Genomic DNA, 27790 nt, shown 5'->3' on the forward strand with positions numbered 1-27790 from the left:
CAGAGTTAGCCCTGGCACAGGACTCGTGCAGGGTGACTGCTGGTGTGGTGGCAGAACTGAAAGCAGCAGCAGGACCAGTCTGGCTCCTGTCAGGGTTAGTAAAGCTCCTGTTGATCTCAGTGTTGGAGGAGAGGGCCCAGGACTCCAGCTCTATTGTTTGTGATGGCAGAGGCAGAACAGGGACCACTCCTCTGGGCCAAAGTTGCTTATGAAAGATATGATAGTCCCTGCCCTGGGGAGATGATTGTTTCAACATCTTCTGTCTCTGCTCAAGAGCAGTTATCTTTCCTATTTTATTAGCACTGAATTATCAATACCCATTCTCTGTTACACCTCCTAGCAGGGTTCAAAGCAGATAGATATCCAAAGAAAAACAGTTGATTCAGTACAAACAAGAGCAGAATGACATTCAGCATCAAGTCAGAGTATGAATCAGTGCTATCTGATGCTCAGGGTGTGAAGATGATGCAGCCTTCAGAGGAGCAGTTCAGGGCATGGGTGGATCTGCAGCTCTGTCATGTAGTCAGGAGAGCAGCAGCTACAGGAGAAGGAAGCTGGATTCAGAACAAACTGGTTTGTCAAATGCTCCCAGCATGAAACAACCTGAAACCCAGCGTGCAGTCAGTTGAGTGAATAAAAGATCAGAAAGAAAGCCTGGGATTGCCACTCTGGATTCCTGATTTTTTCTTTTTAGCAAGGCATCCAGGCTTAAGTTTGTCCACCTCTAGAAGATCCAACCCAATTCTTGATAAATTACTCCAATAGCCCATTTTCCTCATTCTTAAAAAACAAAGCCCCAGAAAACCCCCAATCTATTCTGAGTCAGATTTATCCAGCTTTGTCCTTCAGTAATTGGATGTGATCTCTCTTTCTCCCAGGTTGAAGAGCCTGTTTTGGTCAAGCTGCTGCTCCCCATCAGGCTGCACTCCAGACACGGAGTGTGAGGATTTGTTGTCAGTTGAGACTGTGGTGCCAGCTCCTACCATCAGCTCTGCCTGGAGGTGAGAGAAGGGAGAGTGGTTCTCACTGCTGAGTGCTGCACCTCACACAGCGATCTCAAACCACTTCAGACTGCAAAGCAAAATGATCTTCTCAACAGCAGCAAAAAAAAAGGAGAAGCCAACAAAGGTCAAGACCATTTTCCAGGAAAGGGTTCGGTGCCTTTTTGGGGTGGTCAGTGCCTGCCCTGCCCTTTGCAGTCAGCTAAGAGCCAAGCACTCCCACTTGGGAGGGCCAAGCCCATCAGCCACGTGCCCAGATTCCAGTATTACTATTAAAAGCTCAAAACCCACAAGTCAGCTCCTCCCCCGAGTCTAAAGAAAAAAGCTGGATTTCTCTGTATGCTGTCTGGGTTTTTGAACTCTTGTTCTTCATATTTGCAACCACAAAAATCTAGAAACTTCATGTTTTAATGGAAGGGAAGACATGTAATCTGATCACATAACCCCAGGGGCTGTGTGTAAAACCACACGGCCTGTGCTGCTCCAAAAGCTGCAAACCCGGGAATCAAATGTGAGCCCTGATGTCTGGCTGTGCTCATCACAAAGTGCTTAGTGCTTTTTTTAACCTGCTGGCATCTTTTGAACTGCCACAGCCCTGCCTGCCTCCTCTCCATGGGAAGGATGAAGGATGTTTTGTTGCAATAGCAATCCCTGATGAAGCCTTTCTCTGGGTGCATCTCACGAGCAGTGCCCCAGGTCTGGCAGAGATGTCCCAGCTACAAGGAAGGATCTCAGCACTCAAAGGAAACAACAATCTGTGCTGGAGGGTAAGGAGATTATAAGGATTAAACAAGATGGAGAGAGATGTTTACAATTATTATTAGCTCCAAAATCTGCCCAACCAGAGCAACATGGCACGGCTCATCTGTTGTTTTACGTTTACACAGCCTCAATGGTTTTGTTTCTGTCTGCACCTTATATTCTGGTATAACCTGAATATAAAGCAGCAATAGCAGCAGCAATAGCAAGGTCTGGCCCTGGTGATGCAGTGCTGGAGGTATTGAAGCTGTCTAGGTGGAAGCAGCTGGGGAAGAAGCAAAAAAAAAATGTGGAGAGAGAGAAATAACATGTGAAATGCTGTAATGTAACAGGAGAGAGGGCAGAGAGAGCACTGCTGGGCAGAGACAGAAGGCAAGACAGAGAGTTTTCTTTAGGAAAAACTGAAAAATGGTTATAATTAAGAACACATTAAATGGAGCTGAGTGGTAATATTACATGAGGTGGTCATGGCTTTTCACACAGTTCCAATTAACTCCCTTGGTATTTCTATTGTAAATTCCCTTATCCAAGTCTGCTCCAGCCTGACAGAGAAATGTTGCTCAGGGCTGCCACACCAGCAAAAGACGGGCGATGAGGGGGATGGAGAATTTGCCAGGAGCTTGCTTTAGCAGGTGGGAAGAGGATGAAACCTTTTTCTAAGGAAATCCTCAGAATGTTCCCATTCCTCAGACAAAAATTCATCACTGTTTTTCAGCTCATGATATTCAGCTCTTTCAAAGGATGTGTTCACCTCCCTGAGGCACATGGCCACATCATCAGGGTGCCAAGCCCTCGTGGTCAGTCCCAAGAGCCATGGCACATCCAGCTACAGCCAGCCTTGGGGAAACAGAGCATGGGCAGCCCAAAATCCCAGCAGCCTGGGATGTACCTGCAACCATCCTCCATCCTTTGGGTCAAGCAAGGGAAAAGGTTTCAGCTGGAAAGGTTAGAGGGCTCTCAGTGCCTGGACTGGGTTTTGGATGCCTTTTCCTGGCTGGTAACTCAAAGATTGCCTCAAAACGGATTTTGTTTTGTTTTGTTTTCTTCCCAGTGAATAACTTTAAAAGCTTAAAAAGCTGAAATAGCCCCAAGGAAAGACTGTTCTGAAATGACCATTGTTGTTTTCTTTCCTCCAAAAGCCACTGAAAACCTGAGAGGCTCGACAGGCAGAAGCAACAGTTCAAGTGACTTGAGCAAGATCACCTTACAGGTAAAGGATAGATCTGGAAATATATCACCCATCTTCTGTCCTGTCTATCCTGCCTCTCTGACAACCCCTTTCTGTCTTTAATCAAACAATCACAGAGGTTGTTTCCGTGGCAAGGCAATAATCAGCCTCGCTGCTGATTGCAGTGAGTTTTCACCACCTGGTAGGGCCAGGGAAGAGAGATGCCTTCAGCCATAAATCAGCACAGCCCTGCTTTCTCTTCCAGAGAGCCCTGCTGATTTATAGTGGCCTTGCCGAGGTCCCCAGCAGACGTGTGTTGGTGGATTAAAATCCATCTGCCCCCATCCTGTTGATAGATGTGACCACCCAGGGACAGAGATCTTCCACTTACAGCAGCTCAGGAGCTGTTGTGGGAGGGGATGCAGCGGGTTTGCCAGGGCAGCACTGCCTGGCAGAGGGGCAGAGCTGGTGAGGTGGCAGCTCCAGGGGCCCAATTTTAATCAACCAACACATGCTGGTGAGAACCTGAGTCACACTGTTCAGCTTTAGTCTCACAAAACTCTCAGGGCTGAAGAGTAGACACCTGGTGCTGGGAGACCACCCCAGGCTTCTCTCCCCAGCACAGGCTGGGCTTTCTCTTTGGCAGAGGAACAGACAGAACTGAATTGTCACCCCAGCATGCAAGCCACAAGTGCATCTGGGAATGAGAAGTAAACACCCTCCCAGGATAAAAACCAAGCAGCATGGTTTAGATTTGATATTGGGCACAAACAAGTCATGATTGATGGGGGTCTGTTCCAGGGAAACCTCACTGTGTCCTGTGCACTATCCCTTCTCCCCTCTTCTTCTGCAGGCCCCTGATCTACTTTGAAGAGGTCGAGGTATTGGATCAGGGCCTTAAAAACAGCAGTTTAACAAATCAAATTCTCAGCACATGGATGCAAGATCCTAGAAAGAGGATTTCAGTTTTAGCTGAATGAAACTCTTCATAGGAGCAAGGAACCTTTCCCACTCAAGGCACACAGAGTGCAGTGGGTTACATGGGGGGAAAGAGGAAGACAAGAGCATCTAGTGAAGCAGTAAAGGGCACCTTGGTATTGAAAAGTGGGTTTTGTTTTCTCAGATCAAGTTGAAAATTCACAGCCACTTCCCACAAGTTATAGAAATAAAGACTCAGAACAGTTTTGCCCAGAAACACAGCACCAGCCAAACTGAAAAGAAATGGTTACCTAAGGTCAGCCACAACTATGTACACGGGACCTACACGTGCCACTAAACCTCGTACTGAAAACCTCCAGCCCCTCTCCCACACACTGACTGCACGTGATTCCATTTGGATGCTGAGTTGCTTTGAAATGGTTCTGTCAAAAACTTTCTTGACATCAATATGCACCAGCAAAATGTTTCAATCTCTGTGAAACAGCATTTCCCATTGGAAACCTCTTTAGTTTAAATGTTTCCTTGTCTCTGCTGATGCTTCCTGGGTTCATGCCCTGCCTCTAGCATTGTTCTCTTCTGTGACCAGCATGTGATAAGGCTTAAATAAGTAATGATTTGTAAAGTGCTTTGATATCCTCTGATAAAAGATGCCCCAGCACATTGTGCATTACAGTACTGTGCTTTCTCTCCTCATTTCTTCAGAACACATTAAATGTGTGGGCACTCTAGTTATTTCCTCTAACAGTTGATATTTTACCCTGATGTATTTTTATCTTTGCTGTATTATATAACTAAGTTGTGCTGGTATCAGTTTGAAAACTCCAACCCTGTCCCTAAAACTAACCCAGTTTAGCCCAAGCCCAAGACAAGGACTGAATTATTTGTGATAAAAAGCAGAATTACCCCAAATAAATAACTAAACTCCTCGAAGAGCACCTGGCCCCACTGTCCTCACACAGGGAAAAATTATTAAAATCAACATCAGCAAACTTTCACTCTCAGCTACATCCCTGTTTTATGCCAGGAGAATTTGTACCCTGTGGTTTTGCCTCCTGAAAGCTTTGAATCTGGTGAAGCCACTGGAGAAGTCACACGAGGAATAATCCTTCCTTGTCACCTGTGTTGAAGCTGAGCAATCTGTTTGGTAAATAATAAATTCACTGTGAAATTTCAAGACATTTCCTGGGGAACTAAACTATTCATGCATTGGATGCTCATTTGGCAAATCACTTTGGCCAAAAAGAACCCTGTGAAGAGCAGAAAACATGAGGAGGTGATGGGAGGCAGAGCTGGGGTGCACCTCATTGCTTTGGTCAATAACCAAGATGTGATATAATCTCAGTGCCCGGCCTGGGTGCAAAGTCAACAGGAGAAGATAGACACACCTCCAAGGAGTGTTCATCCCTTCTGAGGTTTGGTTCACCCTCTGGAGATGACAATTTCTCCCTAACTACAGAGGGAGAGCAGATAATCAACTTCAACCAGACATCTAACTCCCAGGCAGCAAAAATGAGCCTAAACCTTCTGTGGTGGCTACAGACACTGCTGCTGCTCAGTGTGTTTTGAGCCAGCCCCTCTGAGTGCTTTATGCCAGCTCTGATCTTTGCAGCAGGTCAACATCTGCAGGGGTCAGATGGGCTGCAGCTGGCACTGGAGCCCTGTGCATCTGATGGGGGCTAATCCCAAAGGCTGTGATGCCAAAGCAGCCTGCTGTGCCCAGACAGGCTGGGGTCAGGACCAGCATCTTTGCCCAGCTCCCATTTGCCGTCCCTGGGGCTGTGTACAGTCCCCCGGTACTTCAGCTGCCCTCTGGGGATGCTCACACGGGGCTGTTACCTGTGAGGATGCTGCATGCAGCAGCAGATGTGACCCTGGAAATGCAGCTGCATGGACAGGAAGGGACCACACCAGCCTCTCTGAGGCTGCTCCCAGACACTGATGAGCTGGAGCTGGAAGGAGTGCCCAGGATATCTGCTCCCCTGGCTCTGCCCACCGAGTCTAGATCGCTTCCCAGGATCTGTGGGCGTGCTCAGCTCCTGCAGCTCACCCCAGCAGCCAGAGCTGTGCTGTGAGCACAGCTGGGACGATGGGCCGGGTGTGCAAACATGTGTTTGCAGAGGGAAAGCGAGGCTTCAGGGGACCAAACCACAAACACACACTGGGAACATGCACAGCTTCCAGTTTCCCTGGACAACAGCAATGCTGATGTGGATTTCCATCCCTCATCCCTCCCACTGTGCTCAGCTCCCTCAGTCACGGGAGCCTTTCCTCCCTCCAGAGAAGGGGGAGGAAAAGACACTGTGTCTCAGTGACAGGGTGTACAAGGCACCTACTGCCTCCACCAGCAGAGAGAGGCTGTTTTTCTCATGAGCTGCTGCTTCATTTATAGTTTGCTGTCAGGGCAAAGCACAGAGCTCCTTTGGTGCTGGCTTTTTTTCTTCCATATAGAGCAGCTAGGCTGTGGGATTTCCTGTGCAGGACATTGTTCAGAGCTAAAAGTGCACAGAGCTCCCAAAAAAGAGCAAGATTTATTTCTTGGCATCCAAGAGTCTGCAGAGCTGGGCTAATTAACATAAGATGTGATAAGACACACTAAATCTTACGCTTTTAGGTTTAAATCAGCTGCTGACACTAGGGATTAGCAGATTTCCTGACCCATCCTCTGCAGCTCTGACACTGAGAGCCCCTGGAAGCGAGGTGGGACCACCTCTGCAGCCTTCTCAAACACAGCTTCAGTTCCCTGCTGCCTGCTCAGCTCACAGCCCTGGCCCATCAGCTACAGCTGATCAAGCACGCTGATGAGGCTGACAGGCGTTGATTGCAATTAAGTTGCTGCTACTCGTTGCCCTGGGCCTGTTTCCCATCAGCATGGGCAGTCCAACGTGCGCAGCCGTCAGCCTGATTTGATCCATGATCCTATGGAGATGTGGGAACAGCTCAAGAACTCGATACAAAAGAGGTCATGAAAAAGAGAAAATTCAGGTCACGGTGTTTGGGGGCAGCATGTGAGGATGGAGCCAGCAGCAGGCATGGCAATTAGCATGCTCATTTGGCATCACCAGGGGTGAGTCCATGCTCTGCCCCTCTGCAATGTGAGGGGCTGTAAGTGAGGTGGGAGCAGCGGGGGCTTTGCTCTCTGTGTTTGTACAAACAGGGCAGGGTGGGGAGCAGCACGAACCAGAGTGAGGGTCTGGGAGAGGGAGACTGAATGTCTGAGGGGGCTCTCGATTCTGGCCTGGATGCAGCTCCAGCCTTCTGAAGGATGCTTGGAAACCTTACTTCGGGTAGAAACACAGCCCATGCTATTTGGTTGCTGTTAAAAAGGGTGTTTTCACGTCAGGCTTTGTTTCCCATCTGCAGCCTGGTGCTGCTGTCCCAGCAGCTCTGATCCCAGGCGTCGTGGCACCAGAGGCCATAGTGCTGCTGGGGGTAGACCCACTCGTGACTGAGCACAGCACGTTCCCTCCTGGCCCAGCACTGGTACAGATACCTATTTCTGCAATATTTGATGTTATGCATATTTATAATGCACTTTCTCCCCAGATCCCAAAGCACATTAATTGACTCATTTACAAAGTGTTAATGACTGTGGTAATTTAAGTCCTAAGAACGCCTATGGATTGGAAGTTTTACTGATGATCTGGGGTGGTTGCAGCCCCAGCTCACCCAGTGGGGTGAGTTAAGGTGATTCTCTGAGTGGGGAGCTGCTCAGCCCCTGCTGCAGAGCCCTGAGATGCTGCGGGGCTGTGGGAGGACTAAGGAGAGTTTTCTCATCCTGGAGACAGGGCACATCGCCCTTGGCAGCAGCTCGCCTCGTTGGGGCAACTCGCAACATTATGGCTAACAAATGTCAATGAGAGCACATTTGTAGTTGCTGGTGTTATTTTCTCCTTAATGAAATGTCAAAGGAAGGGAAAACAGCAGCAAATGTCAGCGAATGGTCTTTTATCACAGAGATGGTTAGACACAGGCCTTCTCAGCAAAGATGCCAATTTATTAGGAGGCAAACCTTGACAGAGTGGAAGGAGATCACATTTCCATTAGTGACCACCTTTTAACCAGCCCCAGATATTCTAATTTGCTGTAAACACGCTTTGCAATAAATATGAAGAGAGCAGAGTGACTGAGTACAGCCTTGGGAATGTGCACTGTCCCTGGCTGGGGGGGCTGCCATGGCTTTGCTAACTTGATTAATCAAAGCAGGGAGCAAACAGCCACCCACCCTCACAGTAAAGCACAACGACTGTCACTGAACTCATGTCTAGGGCTGTGTGTGCGCTGTAAAGATTGCTGGAGATAAATCAGGAGTGGCTGACTCAGATGTGGACCCACTAGCTGGGGAAACACATCAGTGTCATAAAAAAACCACAGAAGTTCTACTGAGAAGCTGCATTTATTTTGTGATTCGTGGATGCAAAGACCATGGTGGGAGGAACAATGGCGAGGGTTTCTCTGTTTCCTGGATAGCAGAGATGATGCTGAAACAGTGGAGAGGGGCAGCCCCGCTGCTGCCATAATGTGTTGTAACATGCACCTGAGATGGTGCAGGCAGCAAAGTGAGAGCCAAATGTGGACACCAGTGCTGGGATTCAGTGGGAAGATGCAGCTGGGGAAAGCCTTTACCATAAGAACCAGGGGAGTGGGAAAGCACCCCATGCGCCTGCAAAGCAGCTACAAAGGTCAGGGCAGGAGTGGCCATGGCAGGAAAGGATTGCAGCAGCAGGAACACTGCAGATCTTTCCCCATTGAGATGGTGGCCGGTAACTGCCCTGTGAAACTGCTGCGGAGGCAGCGGTGGGGAGGAGCAGCTGAGCAGCACACACGTGCAGGAGCTGCTGCCGAGCGAACCAGATCATGGGGTGATGGGTTTGGCTGCTGGTGGTGCAAAATACAGAACAAGGAAAATAAATCAGGCACGTGTCTGGTACTTGCTGGGTGGCTTTCTCAGGCTAGTTTATCAAGGAATTAATTGCAAAGGTGCCTGCCTTAACTCATGAGGCGCTGGCAGGCAGGAAGACCCCAGGGAGAGGCAGAGCAGAGCTGAGCATTGAGGATTTGGTGAAACGCTTGAACTTAAATCCCTAGACTTCAGTTAGGTCTGAGCATGTGCTTCGAGCCCTGCTTCACTGAGTTGCTGCACAGAAATGGACCTGTGTACCTGCCTAAATTTGCTCCTGACACAACAATTTTTCCTTTTTTAGGGTGCTTTTGTGCTGCTGCCCTCAGAAAGCTGCTCTGACCTGGCGGGCCCTTGGGGTAAGTTTCTTGAGTTTCGGTCAGCGCTCTTGGCTCACCCCCTGTGTGTCAGATTGAAACCGGGCACCAAATGGAGACATACCAGTGATACCGTCCGGGCTGACTGGAGGAGAGATTCCTGTGCAGGGAAACCAGCCACTGCCGTCCGGCTGCCCAGCAGTTCGGCTTCGTGACTCCTGAGCCTTGGCTCCTGGCTACAAAAATGAGAGGGCAATGTTAAAATTTAACTAAAAAGGGATTTTCAATTACATAAATGTTTCTCAGTAATAGGCTTTGTAAAGCATTATTCTACAAATCCTAAAGATGGGGTTTAACCTCCTCGTTATTATCCCTTTAATTTCGGAAAGCCGTTGAGGGATTTACTCTTCCACAAAATTATGTTGGGGCTGAGTGAAAAGGCGGCTGGTGGTCGCGGTGATACGAAGGGAGCTGCGGCTGACCCTGCGGCTGACGCCACGCTCAAGTCCCGGATCGCACTTTCTCACCCCGTTGTGGGGAATCAACCACCCCGCGGGGCAAACGCAGCTTCAGGGTTTGGTGATGCTTGAGGAATGCAGAAGCACGAGCCCCGGGAAAGGTTTTCTGCTCTGAATCGGGGGAGGATCCCCCCGTGGGACAGGTGGGACCCCTGTGGAGCTGGTGCCTGCAGGCTGGCTCCGGGCAGCGGCGGGGCACCGGCGCCTCTCCGCGCTCCGCTCCGGCCGCCGCCGGCTCTCGCGGTCCCGCCGCGTGCCCGGGAGCCCCGCGCGGCGGGGCGGGGCCGTGACGTCACGCGGCGGGCTCGCGCGGCGCCGCCCCCGGACGCGTCAGCGCTGGCGCCGCACGAAAGTTTGCGGCGGGGCCGGGCCGGGCCGGGCCGGGGCCGCAGCGGCGGGATGGACGCGCTCAAGTCCGCGGGTCGCGCTCTGCTGCGGAGCCCCAGCGTCCACAAACCGTCCTGGGTCGGCGGCCGACACAAGAGTGAGACCCACCGCCCCGCTCGACCCCCTCCCGCCCGTCCCCCCCGTCCCGCGCCCTTCCTCCTCCTTCCCGCCTTCATCCCGCCGCTCACCCCCTGCGCTCGCTTTTCCCTTCCCTGTGCTTCCTCTTCCCCCTCCTGCCCTCCCTTTTCGCCCTGCTTTACACCGTGCGCTCGCCCCACGTTTGTTTCTGTGCCCTCCGTAGCCCGTTTCTGTTTTACTCTTTTCTTGCGCCCCTTTTTTGCGCTGCTGCCTTTAGACCCGCTTTGCAGCAGTGGGGGTGCGCAGGGGGGCGTCCCTGTCCTTGAGTGGGTGGGCAGGGGGGGCCCGTCCTTGTCTCCCAGCCTGGGGCGAAGGCTGGAGCCCGGCGGGCAGTCGCTGGCCCCGTCCCGCTCCCGCCCCCGTCAGACAATCGATGTCCCCGCGGCCGGCGGCCGCTCGGGCCCTGCCAGGCGTGTCCCGGCTGAGTCTGGGGACGGGGGTCCCAGCGCGGCTGCCTCCCACCCGCCGGGCCCCGAATGCGGTGTGCGGGAGATACTTCGCCCCGCCTGACCCCCGTGCTGCCCGAGGCGACATCAAACTTCGTGATGTCACTGATCTAATGAGATTGACCCGGCGCCGTTGCACCTTTCTGCTGCGATTAAGGGCCGACGGCTGCGGGGGCACGGGGGCAGCTGGCTGGGGGGCAGCCTCGGGCCGGGGGGCTGCCAGCAGACATGGGGGGCAGCCCCACTGTGCCCCGCAGAGAGGCCCCTGAGCCTGCTGCGGAGCGGCCCTGCACAGGCCCCTTGCCCGTCGCGGTGTGGGGGCACAGCCCCGGCCCCTGGGCACCGGGAGGGTGCGTGAAGTGGTGCTGAACCGTGCAGCACAGCGTGTGTGGAGGAGCATCTGCCTGTGCTGCCTCGGTGTGCTCCTTCCCTTTGGAAAGCACTTCGGTGGCCGTGCTTAAACCACCCGTTTCCTCCCAGGGCCTCGCTGCAGCGGCATCGTCCCAGCAGCAAAGAGCTCAGAGCTCAGTGCTCAGAGCTCCATCCACCGCGAGGCCCCAAACTGGCCCCAAACTGCCCTCATGGGCCACGGGACCTGTGTCTGGCCAGCGAGGCAGGGATTGTGGGGCAGGCCTCTGCCCAGCCATCGCGTTCAAACCACCTCGCCCTCGACGTGCTGGTCTGACTGCGGCACAGGGGATGGGGGGACAGTGGCAGCACCTTTTGAGAAATCCAGGCTTTTTGCTGGCACCTTCTGTTTCTAGCTGGGACACGGGATAAGTGCAGTATCTCTCCTGTCTTTGGTTTCTCCCTTCCCTCTCCAGGTTTGGGACTTGTCTGTCTGGTGTAGAGCCATCGCCCTTCTGCAAGCCCTTGTCTCCCCCTGGCACTGCTCCCACTCTGCTTCCATCCTTTGACTTTCACCAGTATGGGGCCTGTTCTGCTGGGAGTGGTGCCGGGGTTATGGTTTATGGCTTATCTGCTGTCTCACTGTGGAAGAGGCTGACTCACGGGGGTTCCCGCAGGGCTGCCAGCGTGTGTGTCCCCGCAGCCCTGCCCTCCCAGGCTGCAGGTTTGCAGGGAGCTGCAGTGTGGCCCTGCTGCTTGGAGGCTGAAGGAGGCTGCATATGAGACAGCAGAGCCTTCAGGGACATGTTTTGTCTGTGGTGAGCTGAGTCTCCTTGCTGGGAGCCCTGTGGCTCACCATTGCTGTGCTGCACCTTGGAAGGTGTGAGGAGCAAGACCCTCTTTAACCATGAGAGCTGCAGATCCTGGACTGCTGGCTCTGTGTCTCAAAGTTCACTCCTGCAGTGTGATTTCAGGTTTAGAAATACTCACCTGACTTTCAGTTTGGTCCCAAACTTATCTCTGTGTTTAAGACCTTCCTCCCCCCAGCACATAAGGAAAGAGGCTGGTGGGCTTCTTGTTGAGCTCCAGGGGAAAGCAGAGACCTCTCCTCACTGAGGTGTCACTGGGCTGGTGACTGATTTAGCAAGTGACAGCCCATCACCTGGATGCCAGCAGCTGTGCGTGGGCTTAGCTGGTGTCAAATCCCCTCAGCCTCTGTGGGAAGGTGACAGTGAGCACAGGGTGAGGTCGCTGCCCTGTGTGGGATGGCAGCAAGCCCTCCCCTGTGCCTGGCTGGGGCTGATGCTCAGGATCCCCTTGGTTATGGTGTGAGCCTGGACCCTCACAGTTAAACTGAGGAGCTGATGAATCTTAAAGGGTTGTTGCCATTTGCTGTGGATCATGGAAAAAAATATGGGAATTTGTTTTTGCTGCCTTGGAGAGCTGTGGAGGCTGGCAATGATGTCCCCCACATGAATGCCTCATGGTGGCTGCCTGTCTGAAGCTGTCTGTCACCTCCTCTAACAGCTGGGTGTCTGCCCCATGTCCTTCTCTCAGCGGGAAAGATGTGGCAGCACCACGAGCTCCCACCTCCCGGAGCCCAGGTGATAACTAAACCAACAGCCTGCTTGTGTCCAAACCCTCCCTTGGGGCTTGACAGGGGTTTCCTTGGTGTGTTTGGGAATCCAAGAGCCCCTTTGCTGTCTCTCCAGAGCTCCCAGAGAACTGGACAGACACCCGCGAGACGCTGCTGGAGGGGATGCTCTTCAGCCTCAAGTACATGGGCATGACACTGGTGGAGCAGCCCAAGGGAGAGGAGCTCTCTGCGGCCGCCGTCAAACGCATCGTCGCCACCGTGAGTGTCTGTGCTGGGGCAGAGCCCTCTCCTGCCGCTCACACAACCCTGCCCCTGGGGACGGGTTCAGAAGGTGCAGGTCTGGAGGCAGTGCTGTGTGTCTGCGGGCTGGGGGTTGTCAGGACTGCAGGGATGGCCCTTCCAGCTGTGAGCAGGCATCTGCTGCTGTAGGCAGAAAGGCAAACAGCAGCACTAGGAAGCCCTTGGGCCGGCCCTGGTGCATGGACAGACAAGCTGTGGGAAGCTGCTGTTATGCGTCTGAGCTCTGGCTCCCCTTGATAAGCCTGGATGACCCTGGCTGTAGAAGGAGCCTCTGACCTGGGGAAATCAGCCCTCCCCAGGGCTGACTCTCCCCTTGCAAGGCAGAGGCAGTGTTTTGAGTGCAGCCGTTGCACAAGCCAGAGCTGGCTGGCGGTCCAGGGCTTTCCTTCCCAGGATTTGGAGGGTTAAGAGAAGGGAACAGGACAGCCTGCTCCAATACAGCTGCTGTAACCTCTGATGCAAGAGGGATGGATTTTCAGCCATCCTCTAGCACCACGCCTCCCTGGAGCCCCTGTTCACCCAGCTGCAAGTAAAATTAATGCTTCTTTAAGCCTTTATAAAACTGAATGAGGCAAAGACCCAATTGTACAGTTAACTGTTGTAAAACTCAATGGGGTGGCAAAGTGTGCTGGGTGGTGGTGGATCCTGTCCTGGAGAGTGCTGAGCTGGAGGTGAGGGGAGTGCTCACATGAAACAGGAGCTGCTGGCAGAGCCCTTCATGTCTGCTCTGACCGACCCAGAACAGAGGGAGCCTTTAAATTAAAGCCCCAGGGCTGAGGTCAGGCTCTGAGGAGCAGGACTGACTGCCAGCTGCTCTGGACATGGCTCAAGAGAGGTCCCCAGGGAGCAGAGCCAAGGATCCAGGTCTGCAGTCTGTAATGAGATAGCTCTGTGGTGTTGGGTTTTTTTTGGAGGGAAGCTGGGCAGTGAGGTGAATGTAATCTGAAGGCTGAAAGCACAAGACTGGTAAATAAAAGAAACTGTCACTTAAGTCCAGTTACTTTTTAAGCCAGTGTCCTGACCTTGGCGTGGGGGTGCTTTGCCACACGAATGGCAGCACAGCTTGTGCCTTATCACACCAGGTAGTAAATGTGGTCTGTAGTGCTAACGAGTGCTATCAATGTAGCTGTTAGGCAGCATGTGTCTAGAGCCTCTGCTGGTGTATCTTTGGATGTTATCTATGTTAAAAGCTTGTAACTTTCCCCTCCCTCTTTCCTTCCAAAGGCAAAAGCAAGTGGGAAGAAACTGCAGAAAGTGACTCTGAAAGTCTCACCGAGAGGAATTGTGTTAAATGACAGTGGAACAAACGAGCTGATCGAGAATGTCTCCATATACAGGTGAGTTTCGGGCTGTGCTGCAGTGGGCACATGCCCAAGGCTCTTCCTCTGCTCCAGCTGCTGCCCCAACTGAGCTGATGCCTCTCCAGCCACCACGTCCTGATGGAAAGCAAAGCTGGGGGAAGGAGTGTGGTTGCTAAATTTAAGATAAATTGACAGCTGGTGCAGTAAGTGTCCAGTTAGGGATAAGGAAAGACCTGACGAGCCTGGAGGTGTGGTGAGTGCCAGCTACAGACCTGCAGCCAACACTAACACCCGTCGCTCCATGGCCATGTGTGGCTTTGTGTAGCCCCATGGCCATGTGTGGCTTTACTGCCCGTTCTTGGCAATAGAAATGACAAAGCATCCAAGGACATCCAGCAAGAGCTGAACAGGGAGCATGGTCAGAGCATCTCTGGGTGGGTGAGGACATGAGTGCCGGAGCCTGGGCAGCCCTCTCCTTGATGGCTGCTCCACACCTCTGATAAATTGAAACAGCTCTGACAAAGAGAGGGGCTGGGGCAGATGCTGAGACCCACTACCAGTGTGGGGCAGGCAAGGATGGATTATCCTGTATCTAGTCCACTGGCTTTGGCAAGTGTTTCTCCCAAAGAGGCTGGAGGCAGGCATAAGGCTGGTGGAACAGAGCTCAGCTTGGGTCTGGCCCTTTCCATCTCTTTTCTACATCCCCCTACACTCTGCTTCTACCCTTCACCAGCTGCTTCTACCACTTTGCTCAATGTGGGATGGGGAGCAGTGGGTTGAGGCACCCTACCCAAACTACTAACCTGCTTGCTTCTCCCGTTCGAACTGAGCAGTGGTGCACAGCCACCGGTGCTGAACCCCAGCCCTCCCCGCTACAGCGCCGTGCCAGCGGGCAGAGACATGGCCTTAAATTCTCCTCACATGCTTTAAAAGCTCTCAATAAAACTGTTTCTTGGGGTCATTACCAGCATCCCCTTGCCTCAGTTGGCTGATCAGCACATCCTGAACAGGCTGTTGATGTGGGGACTGATGCTGCTCCCCAGAGATGCTGTCACTGGGGTTGCAGTGAGCTGTGGGGGTCTATGAGCATGCTTGCACCGGTGGCTGTCCCAGGGCTTTCCTCTAACACCTCTACTGTCTTCTCTTTGGCTTTTCCATTTCAGATGTGTGGGAGATGGTGGTGATTGATGCTGAGGGACCTGCTGCCCTGCAGAAGGGAGCTGAGCCCTTGGTCACGGCCCAGTCTCCCCAATGCGGTCAGCCTGCTGCTCTTCCAGAGTCAGCCCTGCCCAGCCCCCAGGCTGAGCCTCCTTCCCCACCTCTGGCGTCTCAGAGCATCGTATGCATCTGCTACTGCAGATCTCAGAGCCTGAATTTCAGCCTTTCCAATGGCTTTTCTTAAGCACCCTTGCATCATTTTCTTTCCCTTGTTTGAGCCTCAAGATGAAATCAGAGGCTGAGAACAAGTCCTTCTCTCTCCTTGCAAGCTTATCCTCCAAGGAAAACCTTCTGAGTCTCTTTTCTGAAGGCAGAGCATTTGTCAGGCGTAGTGCCAGGCTGGCGGAGTCGTTACCTTCTCTAACCTGTCCTTTCCCACAAGATGAAACACTTTCTCTTCTCTTGTGCCTCGACGTAGTTCACAACGTGGCTGTGGGAGTTGCTCTGGGCTTCTCTGACGCTCGAGCTGGTGCCATCGACGCCTGTGCTTTGGGAAGGAGTTGCACTGAAGCCTGGTAACTCTCCTGTGCTTCCTCTGCCTTCCCTGCTTGGCCCGGAGCTGGAAGCCCTGGGATAGGTGCTTGCTGGCAGGCCAGAGGAGGGGTTGGTTGATCTCCCTTCTGCACAGTGCTCCAGACAAGACATCTCGTTTTATCTTTCAGGATATCCTACTGCACAGCAGACAAGATCCACGATAAAGTGTTTGCCTACATTGCCCAGAACCAGCTCAATGAGAACCTGGAGTGTCATGCCTTCCTCTGTACCAAACGGAAAATGGTCAGTCCAGAGGAAGAAAATGGGGATGTGGCTGTAGGACAGATGATGAGGGGGGTCCCAGTCCCAGCGTGGGGCCAGGGAAGCCGCTGCCCTCCCCCTGCTGTCAGCCCGGCCATCGTGCTCGGGCGGGCGCCGCTCTGGCCTGGACTCAGCCCATCCTTGTTGTGGCAGGTAAAAGCTTTCCTGCCTCCAGGTCTGGCAGGGTTGAGAGGGTCTGGCGCTGTGCTGGCCCCTAAGCGCCCCCCCCGTGCTCTGCTCCCAGTTCCTGGGACTCTTCCCTGCTCAGCATCCGCTTCACTGGGCTGCCAGGGCCCATCTGGGCCTGGTGCACCGAGAGGCTTTGGCAGGCAGGGAGGTTTCTGAGGGGTCTGGCGACGAGGTGCCCGAGGCAGCGTCACTGAGGGGAGGCATTTAGCCAGCGGTTCCGGGCTGACTGCCCTGGCCTCCTTCCATCTCTTGCCATGGAAGCTTTGTGTCCAATTTGCAGCGGCACCTTTGCAGACAGGGACGAGTCCTCTCCATGGGAGCAGTGCTGAAGACCCCACTGCACGCCAAGAAGGGGTTTGGAGCAGAGACCTTTGTATAGAAAGCAGTCTCTGGCTCTTGCTTTGAGCTCGCTCATGGGGTTTTTCTCCTGCTGACTGAGTGCATCAGGATGGGCAGGAGCCCAGCACTGGCAAGCTGGTGAGGGAGAGAAGTGGGTCACTGGGCACTGGCTGCAAGCAGGGTAAGGAGAGCCCTGGAGCTTTCTTCAGTGGAGCCAGAGTTGGGGCTGAGCCCCCTTCCCGCAGCAAGAGGGGCTTTAGGGTAGAGGAAGGGCAAGTCAGATCCCTCTGGCCCAGAAACGCTTCCCCTGGTGCCAGTTGCAGGGCCCAGGCAGAGAATGGGATCTCCCAAACCTCCTGAGAGCATCCCAGCAGGGTGACCCTGGCTCCTTACGAGCTCCTTGTGCCTGGAGCACGGCCACTGCAGCTCTGATAATATTTTGCATTTCTCCCAACTTGTGGTGTTGTGTTTGGGGTTTTTTTTCTGGGGAGAGAATAATGGGAGCTACAAGTTGTGTCTCACGTCTGCGGCGTGCGCTCCCGTCCTGGCACGGCAGAGATAAGCCTCGCTCTGCACATGCTAATTGGTATCTCCCCAGCGCTAGAAGAATTATCTCAGTGGCACATCAGCTCACTGTGTCTCCCTCCAAATAAAATTCTCCAGGGCCTTTTGTGGAAAAAAGGCTGTATTACATTTTTCCCCTTTGTGAAACACATGAGCATCGTGCTGGCGAGCTGATGCGCTGCTCCCAGGCCAGGGCTGGTCCTGCCCCAGGACAGGGTCCCCTGGTGTGTGTGCACACAGCTACCAGTCACAGGCATGTAATTAGTCTGTATTTTTAGTCCACGAGTAATTCTCAACGGTAGCTGGGTCTATTAAACTCGATTCAGATGTGACAGCTGAGATTGTAAACAGCTGTGAGGAGTTTCATACTTAATTACCATATTTAAGTTTTTGCCATAAAGCGTTTGCACTTCCATCAAAGATGTAAATAGCTCCGACATCCAAATGAGCTCTCCTGCCTCGTCAGGCTTAATTGGCAGCCGTGTCTGTGCCGGGCCCCCGCAGCAGGGCCGGGCTGTCGGGGCTCCTGCGCTGCCCTCGCGCTCCCCCCACGGCTCCGTGCGCCCAGCACCGGGGGCTGCAGGGACCGACCCGCACTGGGAGTTGTTTAGTTTGTAACTTCATGAGACAAACTCCCTCTCGACGGCTCCTGCAGAGCACCAGCCTCAGAGAGTGACTTACACTGCTCCAGAGCTCTGCCTTCGCCTGATGACACTGACATTTATGTCACTGTTTATAAATCTCCAGCAGCTTGGGCTGTTCAGGTCGTGGGTTTTTAATGCTGTTCTGCAAGGGCAAGTGCAGAGTCCAGCACCTGGGGAGGAACAACCCCATCACCAGGTCCCTGCCCAGCACTGGTGGGCTGGGGCTCAGGGGGTGAGGCTGTGCCCTGGTGTGGGGAGCTGCATCTCTCAGGGAGCTGCATCCCAAGGACAAGCCCCAGGCTGTGTAGCACTTGCACTTGTTTACATCACACTCGTGTGGGTGCAGGAAGAGCTTGTGTGTGCCCCACCATCAGGAGCAGCTCCTCTTTCACCATCCAGCAGCGTAGTGGCTGTGACGGCCACATCCCTGCCTCCTCCCCCATTACTCCTGGGGACGTGTCTGCAATGAGCTGTGTCCCCTACATAGAGCAAGTCTCTGCTTCCATCAGCATTTGACGATCCATTCCAGGCTGGGCAGGGAGTGTGTGGAGCCGAGGACTGGCTGGATTAACACGAGTCTGCAAAGCAAAACCTCCAAGTGATTGAAGTCCACACGAGGACCTGTTGGTTAACGTGCTGCCTCGTTGCTGTCTTTGCAGGCACAAGCAGTCACCCTCACTGTCGCCCAGGCCTTCAAAATCGCGTTTGAGTTCTGGCAAGCAGCTAAGGAAGGTGAGGTTTCTTTCCTGTCTTCCCACTTCTGAAGGTTCACAGGATGACTTGGGGGTTTTTTTCCAGGTTTCCAGTGCCTTTTCCCCTTGCTCTCCAAATTTCCAGGGTGCTATTAAGGTTGGTGCAACCTTGGATGGGATTTAAGGCACCTTCCAAGTTTCTCAACAGCGCTGTAAATGCAGAGGAATTCTGGCCCCTCTCCTGTCTCACTGGCAGGGTGTGAAGGGCCTAATGCTTGTCTGTGGTACCTCAGAGCCCTGATGCTGTCGGGATTTTCTTCTCTCCTTACACAGGATTATAAAACATGCCCGGAGCCTGAGCTACTGTGGGCACAGGAGACCTGGTGTCCCATCCTATCTGTCACCCTGTCCCACCTCCCTGAGCACCTGCAGGGAAGCATTCTGTGGCAGTGATGGATTTTCCTTCTTTTGCAGAGAAGGAGAAGTGGGAAAGGTCCATCTTGGAAGGAGAAGGGATGAGCAGCCCCAGCTCAGAAGCTCCTGCCCACCCTGACACATGTAAGTCACAGCAGAGCTTTGCTTTGGGCTCAGTAACAGCCTGAGGTCTGCAGGGTTTTCCCTAATCGGGGCAGGCTCCTGGGAGGCCTTTGAAGACCAGCCTGGAGCAAACACTTCTGTCATAGCAGAGATGTTGCTCTCAGCAAGAGTGTTGGGACGTGGTGGCTGCCTGCCAAGTCCTTCCATTTCCCCAGTAAATACCTCGTGCAGCCCCTCATACACAGCTGCTGCCACCCCAAATCCGTTTACTACTGCCCCAGGCAAATTTGCCATAACATCCTTATGAGCTTAGTGTTGATCCCTGTGTCCCAAGTTTGATATCGGGTTTGTCTCAGACCCAAAACATTTGCCACCCCATGGGTTGAAGGAGGTGGATATTCAAGTACCGTTCTGCCCCAGGTTTCCCCAAGGAAGGATTGATGTCTGGAAAGAGCACAAATAGTGATCCTCCTCAGAATCCCCCTCAGAATTTAGTGCTTGGCTGTGGGTGCTCTGCTGCCTCTGAAACGCAGATGTGTAGCCAGGAGGAAGTGGGACAAAAGGCTAATCTCTCTTCTGTGCTAGCCACAGAGATAAGAGGATTTGGCATGGAGCAAAATAGCATTAAACTGGGCTTTCTTCCAGGCTGGCATGTCTGTCTTCTTCGTGCAAAAGCCCAGGACTGGAGGAATCTGTCACAAACAACGGCACATCAGGATAAGGGAGGCCAGGGGCTGCTCTGGGTGAAGAGATGGGCTCTGGGGCTGCCAAGGATGCTCTGTGCTGGAGCACTTCTGCAGCCACCCATCGTGCAGTGTACCAGCAACCCCCAGACTGCTCTTCACACAATGCAGGATTTGCCCCTTATCCTTTAAAATAATGAGGCGTATTTGTAAGATGCTGAGTCAATGTTGTGGGCTAAGCAGAAGATATTGCCCTGGGTCTGTTCCCACCCTGGGCTATGAACCCCTGGGCCTGGGATGTCCTAAGGCTGGGATGTCCTGGGGCAGGATGTCTTGGAGTGGGATGTCTCAGCTTTGCCTGGGTCTCATCCTGAAGGTAAGCAGCGACCCAGGAGCCTCCCCTGATGGCTACTGCAGGGACAAGCTGGCTGTTCCTTTCCTGCCTTCCTGTCAAGAGAGTCTTGGGTGCCTGATCTGAGCATCCCAATTTATTCAGACTGAAAGCCCAGCCTCTGCTGGGGTGAGCGCAGCTCCTCCACGCTCAAATTTGGGGCGATCCTGAAGGAATTTGGTGCAACCTTTTGAGTCTCCTGCTTCCATATCATCTCTGTTTTTCCCCTCCCCTGCTTCATTCCCTCTCTGCTCTGTTCATAGCAGCAGCCACGGGGAACTTGCTGGATTTAGAAGATCCTGACAAATCGCCCCTGACCAGCAGCACAGACTCCCCACACTTGGATAACAGCGTGTTTGGGCCCAGCTCCTCTGTAAATAACAACGTGGTGTGGGTAAGTGTGTGCCCCGGGCACTGTGGTGTCTGCTGAGCTAGGGGGTGCCATCCCACCTCCCTTTTGTGTGTTCCAAGTTCTGTCAAAGGGCTTCGTGGCTAAACCCCGCTCAGAGCAGTGAGGTGGCTGAGCTGCTCAGAGAGGGCTTCAGAGGTGCTCAAGCTGAGGATTGGTGTCCTACTCAGAGCAATCGATTAGCAGCCAAGTACCCACGGCTCTTTAGGCTCTGTAAATAAAGGAGACTGTGAGGCGCTCTGAGGAATGCTGCTCTCAGGTAATTGAACATTACTTATTCTTGGGCAGCATTTCTCAGTGGTTTGTCACTTAATTGAGAGGCCACCTAGCTGCTCTGTTTAGGGGGGAAAATCATTGTGTTGATGGCTTTTGTTTACCATTTGCTAAAGCCAGTTATATTTATGTTCATTATTGCACATGTTTTTCCCTTGTTCTTGTTTGTGGCTCTATCTGGCTTAATTGTATGAGCATGGGTGGCTTCTCTAAATATCACCTGGCTTAATTGTTTCGCGGACAACTAAGAGAAAAATCAGGACCCGTGCCGTGTGCCTGGGTATGTCAGAGAGCCTTCTCCGTGCTCAAGTGCTCCATCACCAGCTGGGCTGGGGCTGATCTTTGAAGCCCCACTTGACCTGGGACCTTGTTCCTGCCACATACCCTCTCTAGAACCGCATCCTCTGCTGAATTTTGGAGAACTGAACGATCAAGGCCTTTGCCTGGAGGCAGTTTCTTAAGACTGCTTGGTCTGAGCCTGAAGCTTTTCAGGTTAAACCTGAAGATCAACTCTTAAGTCCTGTGAAATCCTTGAGGCTTACCCAAGGATCTCCAGTCCCTTCTTTCCTGCAGAGTTTTCATACTTTACATATTACATTAAGTCTGTAAGTGCATCACAGGATTTTGGAGAACAGTCAAACCTGTCCATGGCAAAGCCCTCACACAGAGCCTATCATCCTGTGTGGGGAACTTTTCCCCCCAAGCAACTCAAATGCTTTCCCTGGGAAACCTTAAGAGCAAGGTCAGAGATAAAGGATCTCAGAGCTGCTCTCAAGCAGCGCAGATCCCTGCTTTGCTTGCACAGAGTTGCTTTCTCAGTTGCTGATCCAGAAAAGCCCTGAAGGATTCCTGGAGCATCTTGCCAAGCTCTGCCCAGGTCCCTTCTGTCAGCAGAAACCTGCAGCACATGTCAGTGGCATCCTGAGGGGGATGTGGCTTGGTCTGGAGATGGTGGGGAGGGCCAAGCCCCAGGGTCTGCTCTGAGGAAGCCTGGACCACCCGGGGCTTGTGCAGAGAGTGAGTGCCCGAGAAGGCAGCTGCCAGAGGAGTGTTGCTTTAGGCTCTGGGAAGTCAATAGATATATAATTTTTTTTCTGCTGTACTCAAGCTCTCTAAATACACTTTTGTGCTTTCTCTTAGCAGTTACTTCTCTCTCTCTTTATCTCTTTATCTCTTTAACAAAGGAAATGGATGATGGTCTGGACGAGGCATTTTCAAGGTAATTCTAATAACTCCCTGTACAAATTCACACTACTGGGGACCAGCCCAGGGAGACTTGACTAGGGACTGGCTTTTAATAATGCTTCTAATCTAATCAGCCACCGTGATCTGACCTAGGCAGCTGCCCCATCAGTGCCTGGGCTGCTAATTGAAAGATAGGCTCTGAGGCTTGCTGATAAGCCAAATATTTTGACAACCTTTTAAGGATAGAGAGAGTCTCTATGTGATAGGGAATTTAATTCCCCAAGCAATTGGTGTGCCCTCTCAGCCTGGGTTTGAGGCTGCCTATCTCTAGCCCCTGTGCTCGCTGTGGCGATGCTGGTCCCAGTTTACGGCATGAGGACCCAACCCGTCAGCTCCCTGTGAGCCATGAGCCTCCCACAGGCTTTGCAGCAATGCAAAACTGCACACTCAGCCCTAAGGAAGCAGAGCTTTGTATCTTGTTTGGCTCTCAGGAAGGATTTACAGCTTCCACTTCCATGGTAGCCCTGCCCCAAGCCACGTTTGATAAAGGAGCTGCTTGAATGTATGTCTCAGTGTTGTCTATTTTCTTCACCTCTACTCCATGGCCTACTTAATTAAGCAGATGTTGTTGGTTGTGGTCTTTTGTTTTGCATTGCTGGATGCCAAGCTGTCACATCACCCCTGGCCTTCTGGTGACTCAGTATTTGGACTGCTCCTGCACCGAGGCGGGGGCTCCCGGACGCGTTCCTGCTGCAGCAGCAGCACTGGCCATTTTCATTCTCTATTAAAACCATGTTTGTGGATAGTTTAATCCAAGGCATGTTCAGCATCATGCCTCCCCTGGATGAAACACCAAATACTTGAGTTAACCTTTGGCCCTGGGAGAATTAATGCTGTAGTGTTACAATTTCACAGAGGTATTTAATAACTCCACAACAAACCAGGCCTTGTTAGGTTTTGCAAAGCATCTGGGATGTGCTGAGCTGAAGACCTTGTAAAGCTGATCCTGTGAGCTGTTAAACATCATATGAATCCTGCTGAGTCTTAGAATCATAGAATCACAGAACCATTTGGGTTGTTAAAGCCCCTGGAGCTGCTGCAGTCCCAGCCCTCCCCTCACCCTGCCAAGCCCACCACTAACCCCTGGCCCTCAGCACCTCAGCTCCATGGCTTTGGGATCCCTCCAGGCTGGGCACTCCCCCAGCTCCCGCCACCTCACTACAGCCTCCTGTCAGGAAGTTGCAGAGAGTGATAAGGTTGAGCCAGGGAGTGTGTCAGGCAGCTGCAGCACATGCTGCCTGTCCAGATACACCACCCTGAAGATGGAGTCACTGCAATGAGGCTGCTCCTACAGTCAGCTTTACCTTGAGATAAGATCCCAGCACATGATGCACCCGCTAGCAAGAGCTTGGGAGAGGAAAACGGCACCATTCTGGCAGACCATTAATATCCAGGATGTCCAGTCTGCAAATTCCTGGGATGCCTGGAGGGGAAATGGATAAACCAGCAGCAAAGCTGCGACAAACTTGAGAGCTGCAAATGTCATGTGCCAGCTCTGCCCTTACTGAATTATTTCATTCTGTTGGAGGATTGTGAAATGTGGAACTGCAGCTGGGGTTGAGCATTACAGATGCATCAAGCATCCAGGCTATAAACTGCATGGATTTGTGTTCTTACTTTCTGTTTTTCTCCCCTCTTAGACTGGCTCAGTCAAGAACAAACCCTCACGTCCTTGACACGGGACTGACAGCTCAAGACATCCAGAGTGCAGAAACACTTTCCCCTGTAGACTGGAACAAAATAGATTCCAAAGCAGATGAGAAAGATGATCTGTTCATGTTTTGAGGTCAAATGCATCTAAGAGCTGACAAGAGAATAACCACTAAAAGTCTATGGACTGAATCGTGCTGTTCGGGTGCTGTACACAAGGGACTCTCCTGAGGGCTCTTCACCAAGTCAGATGATGTTACAGCACAGTTTAGACCAAAGCTTTAGAAATCCAATGCAGATTTTTGTACCTTGCTTTTATCTAAACCACAAAATGCTCTTGAACATATTTATTCATAGCAGTTACAGTTTACACGTATTATTGGAAGGTGTGTAGAGCATCTACAGTATTATGTGGCAATATACCACAGAAGAACCTTCAGCAGTGCCTGTTCCCCTCTGAAAAAAGACTATGCAACACCAAAGTCTGTCTCTCTCTCTACTTTTCTAGACAAAGGTCTGCAGATGCAAATGCGATTGCAAGCACAATTGTTATTAATGCACTGTTTCTTGAACAACACATCACCTGCCTAGGCGAGGGGAGGAGATTTGCAGCAGCTGCTGACAGTGTGAAAATCAAAGAGGTAGCAGAACTCTTGCTTTTGTTGTGAATGTCTGTGATACTTTCACAGTTGTCAGTCACCCTGACAGGAGCTGGCTGTTTCTCTGCCAGCATCGTATGGGAATTGACACTTTTTTACCCAAAGACTCTATGAAGTTTTGCACTTTAAAACTTGAACTGAAAGCAATGGTCCGAATTGTCAAGGTAAGCAGTGCCTGTAACTTCTCTTCTGAAGCTATTTACCCAAAAACCCCCCAGCCCCACAATGCTGCGGGTCTCTTTCAGAGCTGACTCCTCATGTGCACTGTTTCTGATGCAACTCAGAACCCTGAGGCTCCGTGGCACTGTTGGCTTTAAAAGCAAAACCACAAGGGAGTAAGAATTTGTTTTGCTGAAGCGTGTTGAAAGTCACAGGTTGAGTGAACCCAGAAGCACAATAGATCTGTGTTCTTCGCTCTGCTAAGTGGATTTAGCTGTGCATGCCTTTTTACTGTCTCAAAACCATTTGGTTGTTGCTCACTCAATAGACTCAAATGGAATTGGATTAGGCAAGACCAATACCTGGATGTTCAATTAGCAGGAGGTGCCCCTTCCCGCAGTACTCCAGCCCTCTCCCCGCCGACAGCTGCAGCTCCTGTGAGGCTTGGGGAGCTGCCTTCAGCTGCTCCTGGAATTGAAAATAAGTAATGGAGATATAAAGCTTATGCTAATTAAAAGATTAAGTTTAATGATCCTAAATAGTCACACTGTCAGTTTGCAGTGTTTGTGGCCTTATGTGAAGTATACTAATCTGTTTTATAGATTTGTAACTTGGTTTTGAAACACTAATTCATTCCCCAGATAGCTCTTTATAGCCCTCTTAAAACTGCTTGCAGGAAAAAAAAAAAGACAAAAAGAAGAAAAACCTCTTTGTCAGCTGCAAGAATTTATTAGGAAACAGCTGAGTGACTCTCACTTAGATTTGATTTTTTCCCCAAGTATTACTGTGGTAAGGTATCGAGGGCTTGTGAAGCTGACTCATCACATCTCTTCACAAAATGTGTGCTCTGTTTATCCTACAAAATTGCATTTGGAGCAATTTCACATCTTGAAACTACTGTGCCCACGACTGACCTGATCTTCTGTGTCACATCAGTCTCGCAGTTCCTCGGTTGGCCCCTGACACAGAGACACAGATGGAGGTGTGACCCTGGCCTGGGGTGATGCCAGAACCACGCAGCCGTGGCTGTAGTGTGCCTGGTCCCGGTCCCACAGGGCCATCCTAGGAAGGAGCCTGGGCTGTAGGAATGGACCATGAGAGACTTTCTCTGTATATTGATCGTTTGCAGACACCCTGGGAGCACATTCTGACATGCACAACACTGATATGTATGTATATAATTTTTAAGAAAACCTTCTGCTGTAAAGAGTATCTGTACTGAGGAAAATAAAAGTTCTGCCATTTTTTGGTGCGTCTGTGCTGGGTGACTTTGTTTTTACTGTGATCCTTTTAATGTGTAGAAGCCTTTGTATTTCTAACTTTGAACTCTCTGTTTCCCTTGATGCATAGCAGTAAGCGATGGGAAGCACCTGCAGGAGGTCCTGTCGAGGCCACGTCCAGGTGGAAGATTGCTGCAGTTGGACACAAGTCTGTGGTGCTGCCTCCAGGAAATGCTTGTGGGACTGGATGTGGCCATGTGGGATGCACAGAGGGATGCACAGCAGCTCTGCTCCCTCTTGGGATGTGACTGTTGTAGCCAAGCTGAGAAAATCCGTCCCAACCTGAGCCCCCACTTCGCCGCCTTGGCCTCCAGGTAAGTGTGTGGCAATCGGTGAGAAGAGGGAGGGTGGTCTGCAGATGAACCTGGTGCTAGTGACATCAAAACCTAAAGTGTCTTAATTGATAGTTTCTGAGTCGCTGGGCAAAGTGCTTCTCCTTTGAGGGGAGTTTATGTTGTACAGCTGCCTTTTAAATAAGAACAGCCCAGAGAGCCTGGCGCTGCCCCTCCACCTCCCCCAGCAGCTTCTGCCTTTGCTGTCTGTGAGCTTGGGGCAGCCACAGGCTGATCGTGCTGCTCACACCCCTCTGGGAAGCACAGGCAGAACATCGTTTGGAGATGCTGACAGGTGTAACTCCTGTGTACCACCACACTGCCCTTGGGACATCAGAGCCGGGCTGTGGGCAGAGCAAGGGGCTTTGCAGAGATAACTTCCCACAGTGTAAGATTGACCAAAAGAGAAATAATCAAAAGCATTTTTGTTAAAATGGTGTGTGCCAGTGTGAGGAGGTGTCCCACACTGAGTTCTGAGTACCATCACTGCGCCTTCATGCTTAACTGGACTCCCAGTTACTGTGTGACCTTTTATAAGTGCCAGTTAAACTTTGAGCATCCATTTCCTTCACCTTTGATGGCTGTGTGCTTGAGAGGGAGGGAGGGAGGAGCTTGCAGTGATGATCTCAGGAGAAGGCAGGTGCCTGCTCGGGGCTGCAGCAGCAATGGGGGCTGAGGCAGCTGCTGCCTTTGCTCACCCAGACACCCCTTTCTCAGGGGGATGTGGAGCGACTTCACTGCCTGTTTTCCTCCCTGGGAGCAGCCAGAGCAGCAGTGGTGGCACGGGCTGTGCTGTGAAATGCTGGTGTGTCACCCTGCCTTGGCACAGGGTGTATATAGGGTGTAATGACTCCATCCATCCTATGGCCGGTAGCCAGCATGGGCGAGGAAGCTCCCTCAGCCTGTCTTCAGTCTCTCTTGAAATCACCGGCAAAAGAAATAAAACCTACAGTTCAGAGATAATTTTTCTAACTGCTGTAGCTGTAACTCATTACAGTCATTTAATGCAACCCCCAAACTGCAACAAAAACCCAGCTTGTTGCTGCCAAGTTACAGGATGGGTTTTAAATGTAGACGTGGAGTTGATGGAGCGTCGCCGTTTCCTCTCTCCGAGTGCTCCCAGTCGATGGCCACTGGTGCTGTGTGAGCCGAGGCCAAATCCAGCTCCCAGGTTACAAACTGTCTGGCCTGGGGAAGCGCTGAGCTGTTGAGGATGGCAGTATGCTGTGCAGCAGGTCCTGAGCTCTGAGCTGCCCTCTTCATGGAGCAGCAGGAGAGTTTGTGGATTCGCGCTGAGCTGTGGGGCTGCTGTTACCCAGGTCACTCTCTTTTAAAGCACAAATAAAGAGAGCAATGTTTCATCTGAACACCTGAATGCTGTGTTAGGTTTTTGTAACCAGCCCCGGGGTGCCAGGAGCTGTGGGCTGCTCTGCACAGCTTTCTGTGCTCTGGAGCAAGAGGAAATAACCATCCTCATGGAGAAGCACAAACGCATTTTGGCCCAGGATGGAGGGGTGTTGGTGGAGCACGGCCACCCTCTGCTCTGACGTGTCAGTGCTGTGCGACGGCCGCTGCACCAGCAGCAGCAAACAGCCAGAGCCTGACGAGATCTGTC

General features: G+C 52.1%; 2 protein-coding genes and 1 long non-coding RNA gene across 12 annotated transcripts in view; all 3 read left to right on the forward strand.

Moving 5' to 3' along the window:
- The first annotated feature begins 1524 nt into the window (after positions 1-1524).
- Positions 1525-9180, forward strand: LOC133627690 (uncharacterized). Its single transcript, XR_009820343.1, has 3 exons — positions 1525-1768; positions 2900-2970; positions 9069-9180. It is a non-coding gene; the product is annotated as an uncharacterized LOC133627690 (long non-coding RNA).
- Positions 9181-9934: 754 nt separating this feature from the next.
- Positions 9935-27542, forward strand: LDLRAP1 (low density lipoprotein receptor adaptor protein 1). Of its 9 annotated transcripts, none has more exons than XR_009820357.1 (11): positions 9935-10083; positions 12631-12773; positions 14040-14152; positions 15997-16111; positions 18525-18597; positions 19032-19115; positions 20432-20562; positions 22035-22069; positions 23736-25732; positions 25917-26157; positions 26893-27542. XR_009820357.1 is itself a non-coding variant. In XM_062014573.1 (9 exons), exons 1-9 carry the CDS (start codon positions 9999-10001, stop codon positions 23878-23880), a joined length of 924 nt encoding a protein of 307 aa, XP_061870557.1. In that variant the 5' UTR covers positions 9935-9998; the 3' UTR covers positions 23881-25819. The 9 variants fall into 9 exon arrangements, 6 of the variants coding, with proteins under 6 accessions (XP_061870557.1, XP_061870559.1, XP_061870562.1 ...); XR_009820356.1 differs by having other exon boundaries at positions 27250-27542; XR_009820355.1 differs by having other exon boundaries at positions 25917-27542.
- The window catches only part of MAN1C1 (mannosidase alpha class 1C member 1), an 81028-nt gene continuing 79312 nt past the window's right edge, over positions 26075-27790 (forward strand). Inside the window, exon 1 of one of the 2 annotated variants that reach the window (XM_062014571.1) lies at positions 26075-26157. The gene's annotated coding sequence lies outside the window, so the exon portion shown is untranslated. The remainder of the gene's footprint in view (positions 26158-27790) is intronic. The other variant, XM_062014569.1, reaches the window with a different exon arrangement.

This window comes from Colius striatus, chromosome 24 (assembly GCF_028858725.1).
Source record: "Colius striatus isolate bColStr4 chromosome 24, bColStr4.1.hap1, whole genome shotgun sequence".
NCBI lineage: Eukaryota > Metazoa > Chordata > Aves > Coliiformes > Coliidae > Colius > Colius striatus.

Coding starts and splice junctions, on each gene's coding strand:
- LDLRAP1 (XM_062014573.1), top strand. CDS start 9,999: ATGGACGCGCTCAAGTCCGCGGGTCGCGCTCTGCTGCGGAGCCCCAGC. Junction 16,112..18,524: donor TCTGTACCAAACGGAAAATG/GTCAGTCCAGAG, acceptor CTGTCTTTGCAG/GCACAAGCAGTCACCCTCAC. Junction 22,070..23,735: donor CTGGACGAGGCATTTTCAAG/GTAATTCTAATA, acceptor CTCCCCTCTTAG/ACTGGCTCAGTCAAGAACAA.